General features: G+C 42.8%; 1 protein-coding gene across 1 annotated transcript in view; it reads left to right on the forward strand.

The window, feature by feature from the left end:
- Positions 1-4,963: 4,963 nt before the first annotated feature.
- The window catches only part of LOC120553710, a 71,920-nt gene continuing 59,649 nt past the window's right edge, over positions 4,964-17,234 (forward strand). The window contains 2 exon segments of the mRNA XM_039792401.1: positions 4,964-5,254; positions 9,812-10,208. Coding sequence (XP_039648335.1) covers positions 5,194-5,254; positions 9,812-10,208 — 458 coding nt within the window. The 5' untranslated portion in view covers positions 4,964-5,193.

The following is a 17,234-nucleotide window of genomic DNA, read 5'->3' on the forward strand; positions in this document are numbered from 1 at the left end:
ACCTCCGGTGGATTTGTGAGGACTATGGTTAACTGCTCCTCAGATCTCTGCAGGGTAAATCCAGACAGCTAGCTAGACTATCTGTCTGTCTGTCTGTCTGTCTAACAGCTAGGTAGACTGTCTGTCTGTCTGTCTGTCTGTCTAACAGCTAGCTAGACTATCTGTCTGTCTCTCTGTCTGTCTGTCTGTCTGTCTGTCTGTCTGTCTGTCTGTCTGTCTGTCTGTCTAACAGCTAGCTAGACTATCTGTCTGTCTCTCTGTCTGTCTGTCTGTCTGTCTGTCTGTCTGTCTGTCTGTCTGTCTAACAGCTAGCTAGACTATCTGTCCAATCTGAGTTTTCTGTTGCACGACTAAAACTACTTCTGAACGTCCACATGTTCCACCAAAACCAGTTCCTTCCTGAGACTATTCAGCAGAGGCACCGTGGCTCCGTCCGGAGCTTAGCCCCGCCCACGACGATTGTGATTGGTTTTGTTTTGAAGGAGGAAGTTACTTTAGAATAAAAGCATATAGTGCTGCACTCGGTCGAGACCAACTACTATATTTGGCGAGTCCAAGGCCCGAGTCGGAGACAAGTCTGAGTCCAAATACCAACGAGTAAATGTAAATGGACTGTTTTTATAAAGCGTTTTTCTAGTCTTAACGACTACTCAGAGCTCTTTAACACAGTCCAGGAACCACTCACCATTCACACACATTCACACCCCGATGCACAGCACTCTGGGTTCTTGCCCAAGGACACTTCGACATTGGGACTGCAGGGCCAGGGATCGAACTACCACTGAGCCGCAGTCGGCCGCGAGTCCAAGACAAGTCCGGGTCCAAATACCAACGAGTCTGAGACAATAGAAAAGCACCACGAGTCAGGACTCGAGTACTACTGCTCTGTGTATTCAAGTCTGTTTTCGAAACAGCATACTATACCAGCAATGTGTACTGATTTGGCTAAAATGAAGCATGTAGTATGTATTATGTAGTATGTAGTATGTAGTATGTACACGTGTCAAACTCAAGGCCCGTGGGCCAAATCCGTTCCCTAGCAAATTTTGATCCGGCGCGCATATCTGTTTAGGTTCACAATAGATTTTGGCCCGCCCAGTAGTGCACCAAACCAAAAACTGTTTTTCAAACTCATATTATGCGACACTCAAAGCAGAATTTGGCTGATTTGCCGACTCTGAGACTCAGAAATCCCCCCAGAAGAAGAAGAGAGAGAGTTTAATATTCGGGCTGTTGTTGTGAGTCGGCTGTGTGGTGGCCTACTTGTAAAAATGTGATCAAGTTTTTGGGGCTCTTCCCAACATTTGTCACCTTTTGACGTTTTTGTCTGTTTTTATTGAGTTTGTTAGAAAGTTTTTCTGATGTTTTTGGCGCTTTTTTTCAAGAAAGGAAATTGGACAAAACGACTTATTTCCATTTTAAATGTGTCCATGTGTGAGCTGCTGTTATCGGTGTACACAGTGACTCTGTAATCCAGCGATGGAAAGTAACTAAGTACATTTACTCCAGTACGGTACTTCAGTACCAAATGTTGAGGTACTTGTACTTTACTTGAGTCTTTTCTTTTCATGCCACTTTCTACTTCTACTCCACTACATTCATCTGTTCCAGCTTTAGTTACTAGTTACTTTAGTTACTAGTTACTTTAGTTACTCCGCTACATTCATCTGTTCCAGCTTTAGTTACTAGTTACTTTAGTTACTCCGCTACATTCATCTGTTCCAGCTTTAGTTACTAGTTACTTTAGTTACTAGTTACTTTAGTTACTCCGCTACATTCATCTGTTCCAGCTTTAGTTACTAGTTACTTTAGTTACTCCACTACATTCATCTGTTCCAGCTTTAGTTACTAGTTACTTTAGTTACTCCACTACATTCATCTGTTCCAGCTTTAGTTACTAGTTACTTTAGTTACTCCGCTACATTCATCTGTTCCAGCTTTAGTTACTAGTTACTTTAGTTACTCCCCTACATTCATCTGTTCCAGCTTTAGTTACTAGTTACTTTAGTTACTCCACTACATTCATCTGTTCCAGCTTTAGTTACTAGTTACTTTAGTTACTCCCCTACATTCATCTGTTCCAGCTTTAGTTACTAGTTACTTTAGTTACTCCGCTACATTCATCTGTTCCAGCTTTAGTTACTAGTTACTTTAGTTACTCCACTACATTCATCTGTTCCAGCTTTAGTTACTAGTTACTTTAGTTACTCCGCTACATTCATCTGTTCCAGCTTTAGTTACTAGTTACTCCGCTACATTCATCTGTTCCAGCTTTAGTTACTAGTTACTTTAGTTACTCCACTACATTCATCTGTTACAGCTTTAGTTACTAGTTACTTTAGTTACTCCACTACATTCATCTGTTCCAGCTTTAGTTACTAGTTACTTTAGTTACTCCACTACATTCATCTGTTACAGCTTTAGTTACTAGTTACTTTAGTTACTCCGCTACATTCATCTGTTCCAGCTTTAGTTACTAGTTACTTTAGTTACTCCGCTACATTCATCTGTTACAGCTTTAGTTACTAGTTACTTTAGTTACTCCACTACATTCATCTGGTACAGCTTTAGTTACTAGTTACTTTAGTTACTCCACTACATTCATCTGTTCCAGCTTTAGTTACTAGTTACTTTAGTTACTCCACTACATTCATCTGGTACAGCTTTAGTTACTAGTTACTTTAGTTACTCCACTACATTCATCTGTTCCAGCTTTAGTTACTAGTTACTTTAGTTACTCCGCTACATTCATCTGTTACAGCTTTAGTTACTAGTTACTTTAGTTACTCCACTACATTCATCTGTTACAGCTTTAGTTACTAGTTACTTTAGTTACTCCACTACATTCATCTGTTACAGCTTTACTTACTAGTTACTTTAGTTACTAGTTACTTTAGTTACTCCGCTACATTCATCTGTTACAGCTTTAGTTACTAGTTACTTTAGTTACTCCACTACATTCATCTGTTCCAGCTTTAGTTACTAGTTACTTTAGTTACTAGTTACTTTAGTTACTCCGCTACATTCATCTGTTACAGCTTTAGTTACTAGTTACTTTAGTTACTCCGCTACATTCATCTGTTACAGCTTTAGTTACTAGTTACTTTAGTTACTCCACTACATTCATCTGTTCCAGCTTTAGTTACTAGTTACTTTAGTTACTCCACTACATTCATCTGTTCCAGCGTTAGTTACTAGTTACTTTAGTTACTAGTTACTTTAGTTACTCCACTACATTCATCTGTTCCAGCTTTAGTTACTAGTTACTTCAGTTACTAGTTACTTTACACATTAAGATTACTGCACACAGAACACATGTAGTTTATAACATCTGATGTTTGATTCTAAAGTAAACTAGCCGATGAGACCATTAATACCAGAGGTGTAGTCTACATGATACACAGGTATATGTAGTATACTACACTACGAAAGCTGCAGGATTTCCATATAACCATTTAAAAATGCCCAATGACACACAACAGCATACTTTCCATTATATTTTTGATATATTTAGAATTGTCATCTGTTATTTCTTCTTCACATATAGGCTAAATAAAGGGATTTCCACTGTAAATTGGTGCATAAAAATGTGTCAGAATGCAGGAAATGAAGTCTTTGATGCTCAAAATTTAAAAATACATTAGAATACACTGTGTGTGTGTCTGTCTCTGTGTGTGTGTGTCTGTGTGTGTCTGTGTGTGTGTGTTTGTGTGTGTCTGTGTGTGTGTGTTTGTGTGTGTCTGTGTGTGTGTGTCTGTCTCTGTGTCTGTGTGTGTGTGTGTCGGTCTCTGTGTGTGTGTCTGTGTGTGTGTGTGTCACTGTGTATGTGTGTCTGTCTCTGTGTGTGTGTGTGTCTGTGTGTGTACGTGTGTGTGTCTGTCTGTGTGTGTGTGTGTGTGTGTGTGTCTGTGTGTGTGTGTCACACTGTGTCTGTCTCTGTGTGTGTCTGTGTGTTTGTGTCTGTGTGTCTGTGTCTGTCTGTGTGTGTGTGTGTCTGTCTGTGTGTGTCACACTGTGTCTGTCTCTGTGTGTGTCTGTGTGTTTGTGTCTGTGTGTCTGTGTCTGTCTGTGTGTGTGTGTGTCTGTCTGTGTGTGTCACACTGTGTCTGTCTCTGTGTGTGTCTGTGTGTTTGTGTCTGTGTGTCTGTGTCTGTCTGTGTGTGTGTGTGTCTGTCTGTGTGTGTCACACTGTGTCTGTCTCTGTGTCTGTCTGTGTGTGTGTGTCTGTGTGTGTCACACTGTGTCTGTCTCTGTGTGTGTCTGTGTATTTGTGTGTGTGTCTGTGTGTTTGTGTCTCTGTGTGTGTGTGTCTGTGTGTGTGTGTGTGTGGTCTGTGTTTGTGTGTCTGTTTGTGTCTTTGTGTGTGTGTGTGTGTGTGTGTGTGTGTGTGTCTGTGTTTGTGTGTCTGTTTGTGTCTCTGTGTGTGTGTGTGTGTGTGTGTGTGTGTGTGTGTGTGTGTGTGTGTGTGTGTGTGTGTGTGTGTGTGTGTCTGTGTGTGTGTTTACACTTTCTACAATGGGAGGATTGTTCTTTACTTTTAATACTTTAACTACATGTTCCTGATGATACTTCCAGACTTTTACTGCAGTAACATTTTCACTGCAGGACTTTAACTTGTAACAGAGTACTGTTACAGTGTGGTATTAGTACTTTTACTGCAGTAAAGGATCTGAATACTTCTTCCAGCGCTGCTCTGTGATAAACTAGTCCCGCAGGAATGTGCGTGAGAGAGCTGAACTTCGGTTTGTTGTGCAGCTCCTAAACCTCCTTTCTCCCGTTTACCCCCCGCCCCCCCCACACCACCACGATCCGTGATGTTTAGCAGCAGTTTATAAAAACGTGCTGGGTTGTTTTCCGCCTTGTAACATTATCTTTGGCTGGAGAGCATGAAATCAGAACAACAATAGAAAGCGGTGGAGAGGTGGAGGAGTGGAGGAGAAGGAAAAGGAGGGGGGGGAGCAGCTTCCTCACAGCGGAAGGAGACGACGGATCTCCTGCAGGACAATGTGAGACAGTTGATCCAACGCAGTTAGCGAGCAGCCAGGATGGAAGTAGCGGGGCTAATTTAACGCGTTTTGCAGCGCCAACACAAGCCGAATATCGTTGGGAATCTTTAGTTTCGAAGCCCCGAGGATATGGGGACACTGCGCTGAGACGGAGCGGGCTTTCAGGGCCGAGAAACGGGGGAGAAAGATGGGGATGGGTGTCGTGCTGCGGAGCCTGTTGTTGTGTAGTTTTTGTTTTCTCATACGAGGTGAGTTTCTCTTTAAAAAATCTATCTTTTTATTTCGCTTTTTGTCTCTCCATTCCCGCGTGATGTTTGGATACGTGTACGGGTTGTTTGACGGTGTATCTGTGGAGCAGTGTCCGGGGGCCAGGGGGCCTCTCTCTGGGGGTTGATTTCTGCCGAGCCAAGCTAACTGTTAGCCGGCCTGCTATGACTGAGGTTGCGGCTAGAAGGTATACAGCTACGGCCGGATGTGACGTGAAATTTTGCCAAAAAAAGCATCTAGGATGATATAATAATATATATTTTAATACTTTCACCCAGGAAACTTGTGTCCGTTCCTTAGGCAGCGTTTTAATCCAAATCACGAGCACAAACTTAAATTTAACTTTGTTTTTTTAGGTGTTTAAACACTCCTAACTGTCGTCGCGTGAACGTGACCGTTAGTGTATCGGGACTTTCTAAAACGCTTAACGTGAAAAAGCTTAACGTGGTTTAATGTTACCTAAACAACGATCAGTGATCACCAAATTTCTCTCTCATATTGCTCCTCATAACCACTGAAAACTGTCAAAAAATCTAACCCAAAGTCCAATTATTATGGAGCTTTTTTCCCTTTTACAATAGGCTCTAATGAAGCAGAAACGCTTAATGTCAGATAACGTCCATAATAATTGGACTTTGGGCTAGATTATTTAACAGTTTTCAGTGCTTATGAGGAGCAATATGAGAGAGAAATTTGGTGATCATTGATCATTGTTTAGGTACATTAAAACAAGCTTTTGCTGTATCCCATCTAGCACCAACTACTTAAATCTGCCCGTTGGCTTGTTGGAGGAGTATTATAAACAAGCCACAAGTTTAGGCACCAAAAACGACTAGCTAGTTTAGTTTAGTTACACTCCCGGGACACGAACACAAGTTTACAGAGTGAAAGTAGTATAAATATATTATTACATTAGCCTAGATTTCGCGTAACCATAGCTGTATCCCCTTCTAGCCAAAACATGCTATGCCTGTTGTATCCGCCTGTTGGCTGCTGGAGGAGAATTAACAACAAACCACAGGCTCTGCTAGCTGTTAAAACACCGCACTACTCTCTCCACAGCCCCGCTAGCCTCCTCCGAGACCCACCTTCACTGTATTCTTGGTATTTGAACCCAGTTTGCGGCTTGTTAGCATGCTAACTTTGGATTTAGTCACTTAGATTAACAGTAGATAGCTGCTAGCTGTTAGCAGTTAGCACAACAAATGCTATGCGAGCGAGAGAATCTGATTGATTACCGAAGTTAGTTTTCGCTTGGTTTGTTTGTTGTGTACAACAAATATGTTAAAACACGGAATACACAATAAGCTAAATATATTTCAATAATAAGTATGGAAAAAGACACTATAACATAACAAATATGTAGAGGAAAAAGTTAACCGTATTATATCATGTTGTTAGCGTTAATAAAAAGTATGTAAAAGACCAACAACATAACAAATATGTACATTATAAGTGTTTTAGAAAGAGGAAAAAAGGCTTGAGCTGGGGGCAGTTTGGGTCAATCTGCTCTGGAACACTTTTATGTAGATTGACAACAATAAAAGGGACTGTACAATCTTTTAATAAACTTTTATTGATCAAAAATTACATTAAAAGCCAGAAGCATACAAACACCTGGAGCTAAATATATCTCATAAAATATACACATAAAGAACCTTGATAAACAAAAATACACATTTTTTTTGTCTAATTTCTTATTAACAAAGTTTACTAAACTTATGTCCAGACCGTCCTCCACAGCGCTGTGGAGGAAGGTCTGGCTAGTCCACACAGCATTCCTGGATGGGAGAAAAACTGCTCTGGTTTATTTGCATTTCTTTAAACCAATCACAATCATCGTGGGCGGGGCTAAGCTCCGGACGGCGCCACGGTGCCTCTGCTAAATAGTCTCAGGAAGGAACTGGTTTTGGTGGAACATGTGGACGTTCAGAAAACTCAGATTGGACAGATAGTCTAGCTAGCTGTTAGTCAGACAGACAGACAGACAGACAGACAGACAGTCAGACAGACAGTCTAGCTAGCTGTCTGGATTTACCCTGCAGAGATCTTGGGTTAGCCTCTACGCTCTGATTGGACAGATAGTCCGTGTTTTCTCTAGCGTTGTCGAAGCGTTTACTGTGGTTTTCGGCGTCCTTCCCCGTGCATTTTGAGTTTCTTTGTGGGACTTTGGCATCTTTTTGAAGTCCCTTTGTGTCTCTTTTTGGTCATTTTTGTTTTCTTTGGGGTTGTTTTGGGTCTCAGTCACCTGCTCCATGTTAACATTGTCGCATGTAGCTGTATGCTATGTAGGGCTGGGCAATATATCGATATTATATCGATATCGTGATATGAGACTAGATATCGTGATATGACATAAGTGTCTTTTCCTGGTTTTAAAGGCTGCATTACAGTAAAGTGATGTACTTTTGTGAACTTACCAGACTGTTGTAACTGTTCTATTGTTTGCCTTTTCCCCACTTAGTCATTATGTCCACATTACTGATGATTATTTATCTAAAATCTAAGTGTGAAGATACTTTCTGGAGTTTTTTTCTAGGTTTTTTTTGACAATTCTTTTATCACGTTGTCACTTTTCTGGAGTGTTTTTTTTAACCTTTTTTTCGGTATTTTTTCCCAACGTTTTGGTCTCTTTTTTCGCATTTTTTCTACAATTCTTGCAATGTTTTTTTTATTTTTTTTTTGGCGGTCTTCTCAATACATGCAGACATGGGCGCCTGGGTAGCTCACCTGGTAGAGCATGCGCCCATATATAGAGGTTCACTCCTGGACACAGCGGCCTTGGGTTCGACTCCGACCTGCGGCCCTTTGCTGCATGTCATTCCCCCTCTCTCTCCCCTTTCATGTCTAAGCTGTTATATAAAATAAAGGCCTAAAATGCTCCAAAAAAATTAATACATGCAGACATGTCCCAGGTGTTTTTTTTGCCTTTTTTGAGGTATTTTTCAAATGTTTTTGTCTCTTTTGTTGCGTTTTTTTTCTCTAACATTTTTGCAATGTTTTTGGCGCTCTTCTCAATACATGCAAACATGTCCCGGGACCTCCCTAGATAGTTGGAAATCTTAACCCCCCCACAATGTTGAACCCCAAGTTACGCCCTTGAAAGTGACTACTATTGCTGTCCTGATGTGTCCTCTGGTTGGCTGGGAGCAGTCTGGGTGACCCGTGTGCCCCTGTGGTGGAGGGTTTGATGCTGTGATTGGGTAAATGTTTGGAGAAGGAACCCCCTGGGTGAGGTGAGAACAGGCTGGCAGCTCCGACGCTGTGCAGCGCTTCGGCCGAGCGCCAAAATCCAGCCGAGAGGAAACAACTCTTGCTTAAAGGGTTGCTCTGTTTTTTGTTTTTTTTCCCAACCTGGAATCTATTTTCCCATGTTTTTCTAACTAAGTGACGGATGTAAATAAAAATGTTTGAAACTGGTCCAGTGTTGAGCGAGAACGCTGTAACCAGCAGCCGTGAACCGAGCTGTAATGTAACCCTACAGGACTAATGTTCAGCAGCAGTTAGAGTCACTAAAAGTTCTGTTGTTGCTGCTGACAGACTCAGATTATTATTCTAAGTGTCTGACAACATTATGGGATGGATCCCTACAGAGATAGAGCTTTTAGTTAAAGAGTAAGATCCTTTTAGTTTAACATGAAACAGCCCCGAAATCACCATCACCAAACTCCACCAGACTCCATGTAAATAATCAGGACTTTTAGCATGTATAGAGCCAGCATATCTCCACCAGACTCCATGTAAATAATCAGGACTTTTAGCGTGTATAGAGCCAGCATATCTCCACCAGACTCCATGTAAATAATCAGGACTTTTAGCGTGTATAGAGCCAGCATATCTCCACCAGACTCCATGTAAATAATCAGGACTTTTAGCGTGTATAGAGCCAGCATATCTCCACCAGACTCCATGTAAATAATCAGGACTTTTAGTGTGTATAGAGCCAGCATATCTCCACCAGACTCCATGTAAATAATCAGGACTTTTAGTGTGTATAGAGCCAGCATATCTCCACCAGACTCCATGTAAATAATCAGGACTTTTAGCGTGTATAGAGTCAGCATATCTCCACCAGACTCCATGTAAATAATCAGGACTTTTAGCGTGTATAGAGCCAGCATATCTCCACCAGACTCCATGTAAATAATCAGGACTTTTAGCATGTATAGAGTCAGCATATCTCCACCAGACTCCATGTAAATAATCAGGACTTTTAGCATGTATAGAGTCAGCATATCTCCACATGTAAATGGGTGAATTAAGGGTTTATTTCAACCAAACCAGAGCGGTGATTGTTGGAACAGTGGAAAGATGAACCAACTACCACTACAATCATTACATCTGAGAAGGATATAGACTAATATTTTAATGACAATATTCTGAATTTAATACAGGGAATGTAAACTGCACATTTTCCACACTAAAAATGACATATTTCTGTATTTTCCACAGTTTAATTGGTGTATTTCTGTGTATTAGTTCTGTGAGTTTTCCACAGTTTTAACGTATATTTAAACGCGTGTTTCCGTGTCTTCCAGGCGTGCCGCTGCTGCTGTATGCGAACCGGCGCGACCTCCGTCTGGTGGACGCGGCGCACGAGAAGGCCAACGCCACGGTGGTGGTGGGGGGGCTGGAGGACGCCGCGGCCGTGGACTACGTCTACGCGCGGGGCCTCATCTACTGGAGCGACGTGAGCGAAGAGGCCATCAAACGCACCGTGTTCAACCAATCGGGGGCCAGCGCGGTTCAGACGGTGGTCCCCGGGCTGGCCTCGCCCGATGGACTGGCCTGCGATTGGCTGGGGAGTAAACTCTACTGGACGGACTCGGAAACCAATCGCATCGAGGTGGCCGAGCTGGACGGCTCGCTGAGGAAGGTTCTGTTCTGGCAGGAGCTGGACCAGCCCAGGGCCATCGCTCTGGACCCCGAACGAGGGTGAGTCTCAGCCGGGGGGGGGGGAGTTTGACTCTCTGACCATGTCTGCACTGAGTTTGAGCGATTCTGATTCTTCCTTTTGGTTCTGGTTCTTATCTATGCTGTCCTCTCCTACTTCACTGCCTAAAGAAATCTCTCTTTCTCTCCCTGACCCTGTCTTTCGCTCGTTGAAGCCTGAACATATTGTAAAACAAATTAATAATAATGCCCTCTCACTAGAGTTGGGCATCGTTTTTGATTTGAGCAATTCCTGTTCTTCCTTTTGGTTCTGGTTCTTATCGGTTCTGGATTCTTTGAGGGGGTGCAGGGTTTTTGTAGCCTGACGTGGTCATACTTTTAATTGTTGAAGCAAAAAAAATGTCAAAGTCTGTGGTTCCAGTTTCTACAATGTGTTAGGTTTTCTGTTATATGTTTTTCTATGATTTTAAAGTGAATGTCTTTGTGTTTTGGACAGCTGGTCGGACACAACAAGACACTTTGATGCGTCATTTTCTGACATTTGTAGTAGTAGAGATGCACCGATTACAATTTTCTAGGCCGATTTTTCATTTTTTCTAACCACTTTACAGCACACACAAATATTTATTTTCTATCTTTTTATTATTTTAATCTTCTGCACACACGCTGAAGAATTTCCACATGTTGCAGGTTAACTCAGGAGGTTTCCTACATGTGCGTTCCGCGTGCACGTGTGATGCCGATGTTGGGCGATGTTAAGGCCTTTTCATAGTCGTGCGTAGAATCGGCGCCGTACCCCAGCAGACCCCTCTGCGTCTACGCTGTAGCCTGATGTCACCTCTGGAAAGATTTAAATTCACGTCACGGCGACGCACGACTCTCGGCCGTGGCGTGGTAGCGTTGCATTTCCCCCCCCACCCCGACTCATGTCCTGGTTCTCCTTCTCCATCAACACCATGAGATCAAGGAGAGGGGTAACTCCTCCTGCTCCACATCTCCCACCGTGGTCAGAAAGAACAGGGGACACACACACACACACACACACAGACACACACACAGACACAGATATATATACACACACACACACACACACACACACACACACACACACACACACACACACACACAGACACAGATATATATACACACACACACACACACACACACACACATATATACACACACACACACACACACACACACACACACACACACACACACACACACACAGACAGTTATATATACACAGACACACACACACACAGACACAGATATATATATATATATATATATACACACACATACACACACAGATATATATACACACACATACGTACATTACATACATACACACACACACAGATATATACACACACACACACAGATATATACAGATATATACACACACACACACACAGATATATACACACACACACACACACACACACACACACACACACACACACACACACACAGATATATATACACACACACACACACACACACACACACACACACAGATATATACACACACAGATACACACACACACAGATATATACACACACAGATACACAGATATATACACACACACAGATACACACACACACAGATATATACACACACACACACACAGATATATACACACACAGATACACACACACACACACAGATATATACACACACAGACACACACACACACACACACAGATATACACACACACACACATACACACACACACAGATATATACACAGACACACACACACACACACACACACACACAGATATATACACACACACACATACAAACACCTACATACACATACATACACACACAGATGCACACACACACACACACACACACACACAGATATATACACACACACACATACAAACACCTACATACACATACATACACACACACAGATGCACACACACACACACACACACACACACACAGATATATACACAGACACACACAGACACACACACACACACACACACACACACACACACACACACACAGATACACACACACACACACACATAATACACCACAGATACACACACACACACACACACACAACACACACACACACAATAATAATACACACACATACACACACACACACACACACACACACACACACACACACACACACACACACACACACACACACACACACACACACACACACACACACACACACACACAGATATATATATACACACACACACATACAAACACCTACATACACATACATACACACACAGATGCACACACACACACACCAGTGCACCAGTATAACCATCAGGCCCCTTACGTAGACTCTGCGTGGAGCCTCCGCAGGACCATAAAACTGCCTTTTGATCATGCGGCGCCCGAGTGCGTTTGTACAAAAGGCCGTCTGTCAGCAGTGATGTTGATTCGATTGTTGAATGCCCTTGTTGCTCCCGTTTGTATTTAATGTGCATTATATTTACATGCTACAGTAGTTACACTGCATTATGATAATGTAATTAATAGTGGGTTTATTGTTATTATCTGCTAGCCTATATATAATTCCTATGCATTGTGTATGATAGCCTTTACAGGTACTTTACTGTCACATACAGTACAGGCCAAAAGATTCTCACTGAAGGCATCAAAACTATGAATGAACACATATGATTATTATGTACTTAACAAAAAAGTGTGAAATAACTGAAAACATGTCTTATATTTTAGATTCTTCAAAGTAGCCACCCTTTGCTTTTTTGATAACTCTGCAAACCCTTGGTGTTCTCTCAATGAGCTTCATGAGGTAGTCACCTGAAATGGTTTTACCTTCACAGGTGTGCTTTGTCAGGGTTCATTAGTGGAAGTGTTTCCCTTATTAATAAAAAGCAAAGGGTGGCTACTTTGAAGAATCTAAAATATAAGACATGTTTTCAGTTATTTCACACTTTTTTGTTAAGTACATAATTCCATATGTGTTCATTCATAGTTTTGATGCCTTCAGTGAGAATCTACAATGTAAATAGTCATGAAAATAAAAAGGAAAGACATTGAATGAGAAGGTGTGTCCAAACTTTTGGCTTGTACTGTACACGTACATTTAGTAGGGGTGGGGGGGGAAATCGATACAGCATAGTATCGCGATATTTTTCGTGGCAATACTGTATCGATACACAAGTATGGATCTATTATTCTATATGTGTTGGTCAGTTTATCTGCTTGATAATCCCATTTTGGAGCAATACAGTTGAAGTGAGACATGGCTCTTTTCAGATAAAACAGATGTTGACAAAGTTTTCTTTTCGGTACATCATTTGAAATTGGGAAAACTTTGAAGGTAATAAATTGCAATATATCGCAGAATATTAGTCTAGAAATCTAGACCACCCTAGCGGCAGCACATTTATTTTGCAGCCAGGGGGGGTCTAGCAACTCTTCGTTGGCTTGGGAGCTGGAAAAACCAAACTCTAGTCAGGCCAATCACATCGTGTGTATAGAGTCGGTGGGCGGGGCTTATGGCTGCTGCTGCTGCTGGTGAACAGAGGTCTTCTGAAGACTTGGAGTTCAGCTTTTCTTTGAGAAAAGAACAAAGAACGACTCTGAAGTCATTCTTAAAAAAGGAAGATGTGTTCAGAGTTTAAAGTTTAATCTATCAGCTAGCTCCGCTACCTTCTTCGTTGCTCTGATTACGTGCAGAGGGGAATTTGAAACACAACCGTTTATCCCGCCCCCTTGGATTGAGCCCTGACCAATGGGGAGCTCCCACCTGGCCAGTCAGGCTAGCAGAATATTGCAATATGTTTAAAATCACAATAATATGGTATCGTGACATAAGTATCGTGATGGGATCGTATCGTGAGGCCTCAAACATGTAGCGAAACCCATTCTCTGCATTTAACTCCTCCCTCAAGGGAGCAGTGGGCAGCCAATCACAGCGCCCGGGGACCAACTCCAGATCTGAGCCAGTGCCTTGCTCAAGGGTACTGACTGGAGAACCTAGTACATGTTTTTGATGGTGGAGGAGGTGGAGACAACACACAGGCCCGGAACGACCTGGATTTGAACCCAGAACCCTCTTGCTGTGAGGCCACAGTGCTGACCATTGGGCCACCATGCTGCCAATGTTATTTACACCATTTGACTGGCATAAAATCGTGAAAAATCATGTGAAAATTGGCTAATTCACCAGGTCACCGGCCGGTCGATCGGTGCATCTCTACTTTATAGCCCAATCGATTAATGGAGAAGTTAAGGAGCAGATTGATCGGTAACGACAGCAATCGTTGGTGCAGAAATGAGGAAAAAATGAGTTCCTGGAAAGTAGTTTTCTCAGTAATCAGCCACATTGTGTTTTTGTGGTTTTTAAAAAGCCTGTGAATGCAGCGGAGAAAGTGCAGCTGAACGCTGCAGCAGCCCGAGGCTCCGAGTCCAGAACAACAGGAGGGAGGGAGGGAGGGAGGGTGTGGTTCTGGCGCTTTGTCTGGAGCTCGGCCCGGATGAGATTGGGTTGCACGGTGACGGAGCCGCTTCTCCGTCAGGAAACAGAACAACAGCGTCAGTGTTGGAGGGACGAAGAGAGACGAAGAGGAATGTCTTGTTACAGAGGGAGAGGGAGGGAGAGAGGGAGAGAGAGACAGAGGGAGAGACACAGAGGGAGGGAGAGGGAGAGAGACAGAGAGAGGGAGAGAGACAGAGAGAGGGAGAGAGACAGAGAGAGGGAGACACACAGAGAGAGGGAGAGAGAGAGAGACAGAGAGAAGAGAGAGGGAGACACACAGAGAGAGGGAGAGAGAGGGGGAGAGACAGAGAGGAGAGATGGGGAGAGAAAGAGATGAGGGGAGAGAAAGCGAAGGAGAAAGAGATGAAGGGAGAGACAGAGAGAAGGGAGGGGAGAGGGAGAGGAGGAGAGAGAGAGGGAGAAAGAGAGACAGAGGGAGAGAGAAGGGAGAGGGGGAGGGAGAGAGATGAAGGGAGAGACAGAGAGAAGGGAGGGGAGAGGGAGAGGAGGAGAGAGAGAGGGAGAAAGAGAGACAGAGGAGAAGGGAGAGGGGGAGGGAGAGAGATGAAGGGAGAGACAGAGAGAAGAATGGGGAGAGGGAGAGGAGGAGAGAGAGAGAGGGGGAGAGAGTCATTTAGTCCTGAAAGAAATCAACTTTTAAAGTAAAATGTTGAAAAAAGAAAAAAAAAAACTGGTTAAAAAAAATAGAAAAACAACACAGAAAAAAGGAACAAAATCATAAAAAAAGCAGCAAAAATTAAAAAAAAAACAACCAAAATTTAAACAAAAAATGACATAAATGTTGAAAGACAAAAGCCCGCTATGTGCTGAAACCATAACGTCATTAAGTCCTGAAAGAAATCAACTTTTAAAGTGAAATGTTGGCAAAAAGACATGAGAAATATGTATATATTTGTACATAATGTACACGGCTGACTGTCTGGTTGGTTTTGGGGGTCTGGTCCCCTCACACTGGTCTCGGTGTCCCAGCGTCCCATTAGGATGTAAATCCATCAGGACTCAGATAAAAGAGGCCTGTAATGTATTCATTAGTTTTATTTAAATTTGAGGATGTCTCTCTCTGTCTTTCTTTCTCTCGTCTCCCGGCTTTCTATTCACGGAAACTCGTCCTATCTCCTCGCCGTTTCATCACGGTAGAGATAAAAGTCCCACCGGGCGGCTGCCACATCTCCCCGGCTGCTTTCCTCTCTCTAATGGACACTCGCTCTCGTCTAACTCATCGTTACCAAAGCTGCTAACACACTAGAGGACTGCATCTTCACTGATCTCCTGATTCCATTACGATTATCATGTCTTCGATTCGATATCACGATGCATCAAATGCATTTTTCTATTGAAGCCATGTAGGATATTTAATAGACCTTCTTCACAGCAGACATGTTGAGTCGTCATAGTAGGAAAAGCACAGCTGACATTGATAACCTTAACGATGGCTCAGTTCCATCAAGTGTCCCAGTAAGATATTTCAGTGAGTCAGCATGCACAATACCAGGACCTCTCCTAAGTGGAATGCAGCCATCAGTAATGGTTTAATACCAGGGCCTCTCCTAAGTGGAATGCAGCCATCAGTAATGGTTTAATACCAGGGTCTCTCCTAAGTGGAATGCAGCCATCAGTAATGGTTTAATAATAGGGTCTCTCCTAAGTGAATGCAGCCATCAGTAATGGTTTAATACCAGGGCCTCTCTAAGTGGAATGCAGCCATCAGTAATGGTTTAATAACAGGGTCTCTCCTAAGTGGAATGCAGCCATCATTAATGGTTTAATACCAGGACCTCTCCTAAGTGGAATGCAGCCATCAGTAATGGTTTAATACCAGGACCTCTCCTAAGTGGAATGCAGCCATCAGTAATGGTTTAATACCAGGACCTCTCCTAAGTGGAATGCAGCCATCAGTAATGGTTTAATACCAGGACCTCTCCTAAGTGGAATGCAGCCATCATTTAAATGAAGATTTTAATCACTCGTATTACTGCGATACCTTACTGCGTCCGTTTCTCTGCCTGTTCCTGTTGCTGTAAAAGGGAGTTTTTCCTCGCCACTGTCGCAACAGCCACCGCTAATGCTTGCTCTTGAGGGAATTACTGTAATTGTTGGGGTTTGGGAATTTATAGAGTGTGGTCTAGACCTACTCTATCTGTGAAGTGTCTCGAGATAACTCTGTTATGATTTGATACTATAAATAAAATTGAATTGAATTGCTATGGGAATCGGTCTTGTTGTGAGTGCAATATTGAATGAAGCCTTGTTTGCTAACGTGGCTAGCGTTGCTACTCGGCCAGTGCTACCATAGCAACAGCTTTCCGGGTGGCGTCCATGCTTTTTCTCCGACTCGGACGCGCAAAACGTACCAGAACGCTTGATGTGTGGAAATGACGTCCTATCCCAGGTCCGGTGGGATATTGTGTGTGTGTGTGTGTGTGTGTGTCTCTGTGTGTCTCTGTGTGTCTGTGTGTTTTGTCTGTGTGTGTGTGTGTGTGTGTGTGTGTGTTTCTGTGTGTCTGTGTGTGTGTGTGTCTGTGTGTGTGTGTGTGTGTGTGGTGTGTCTGTG

The sequence above is a fragment of the Perca fluviatilis genome, chromosome 23 (genome assembly GCF_010015445.1).
Source record: "Perca fluviatilis chromosome 23, GENO_Pfluv_1.0, whole genome shotgun sequence".
Classification (NCBI taxonomy): Eukaryota; Metazoa; Chordata; class Actinopteri; order Perciformes; family Percidae; genus Perca; species Perca fluviatilis.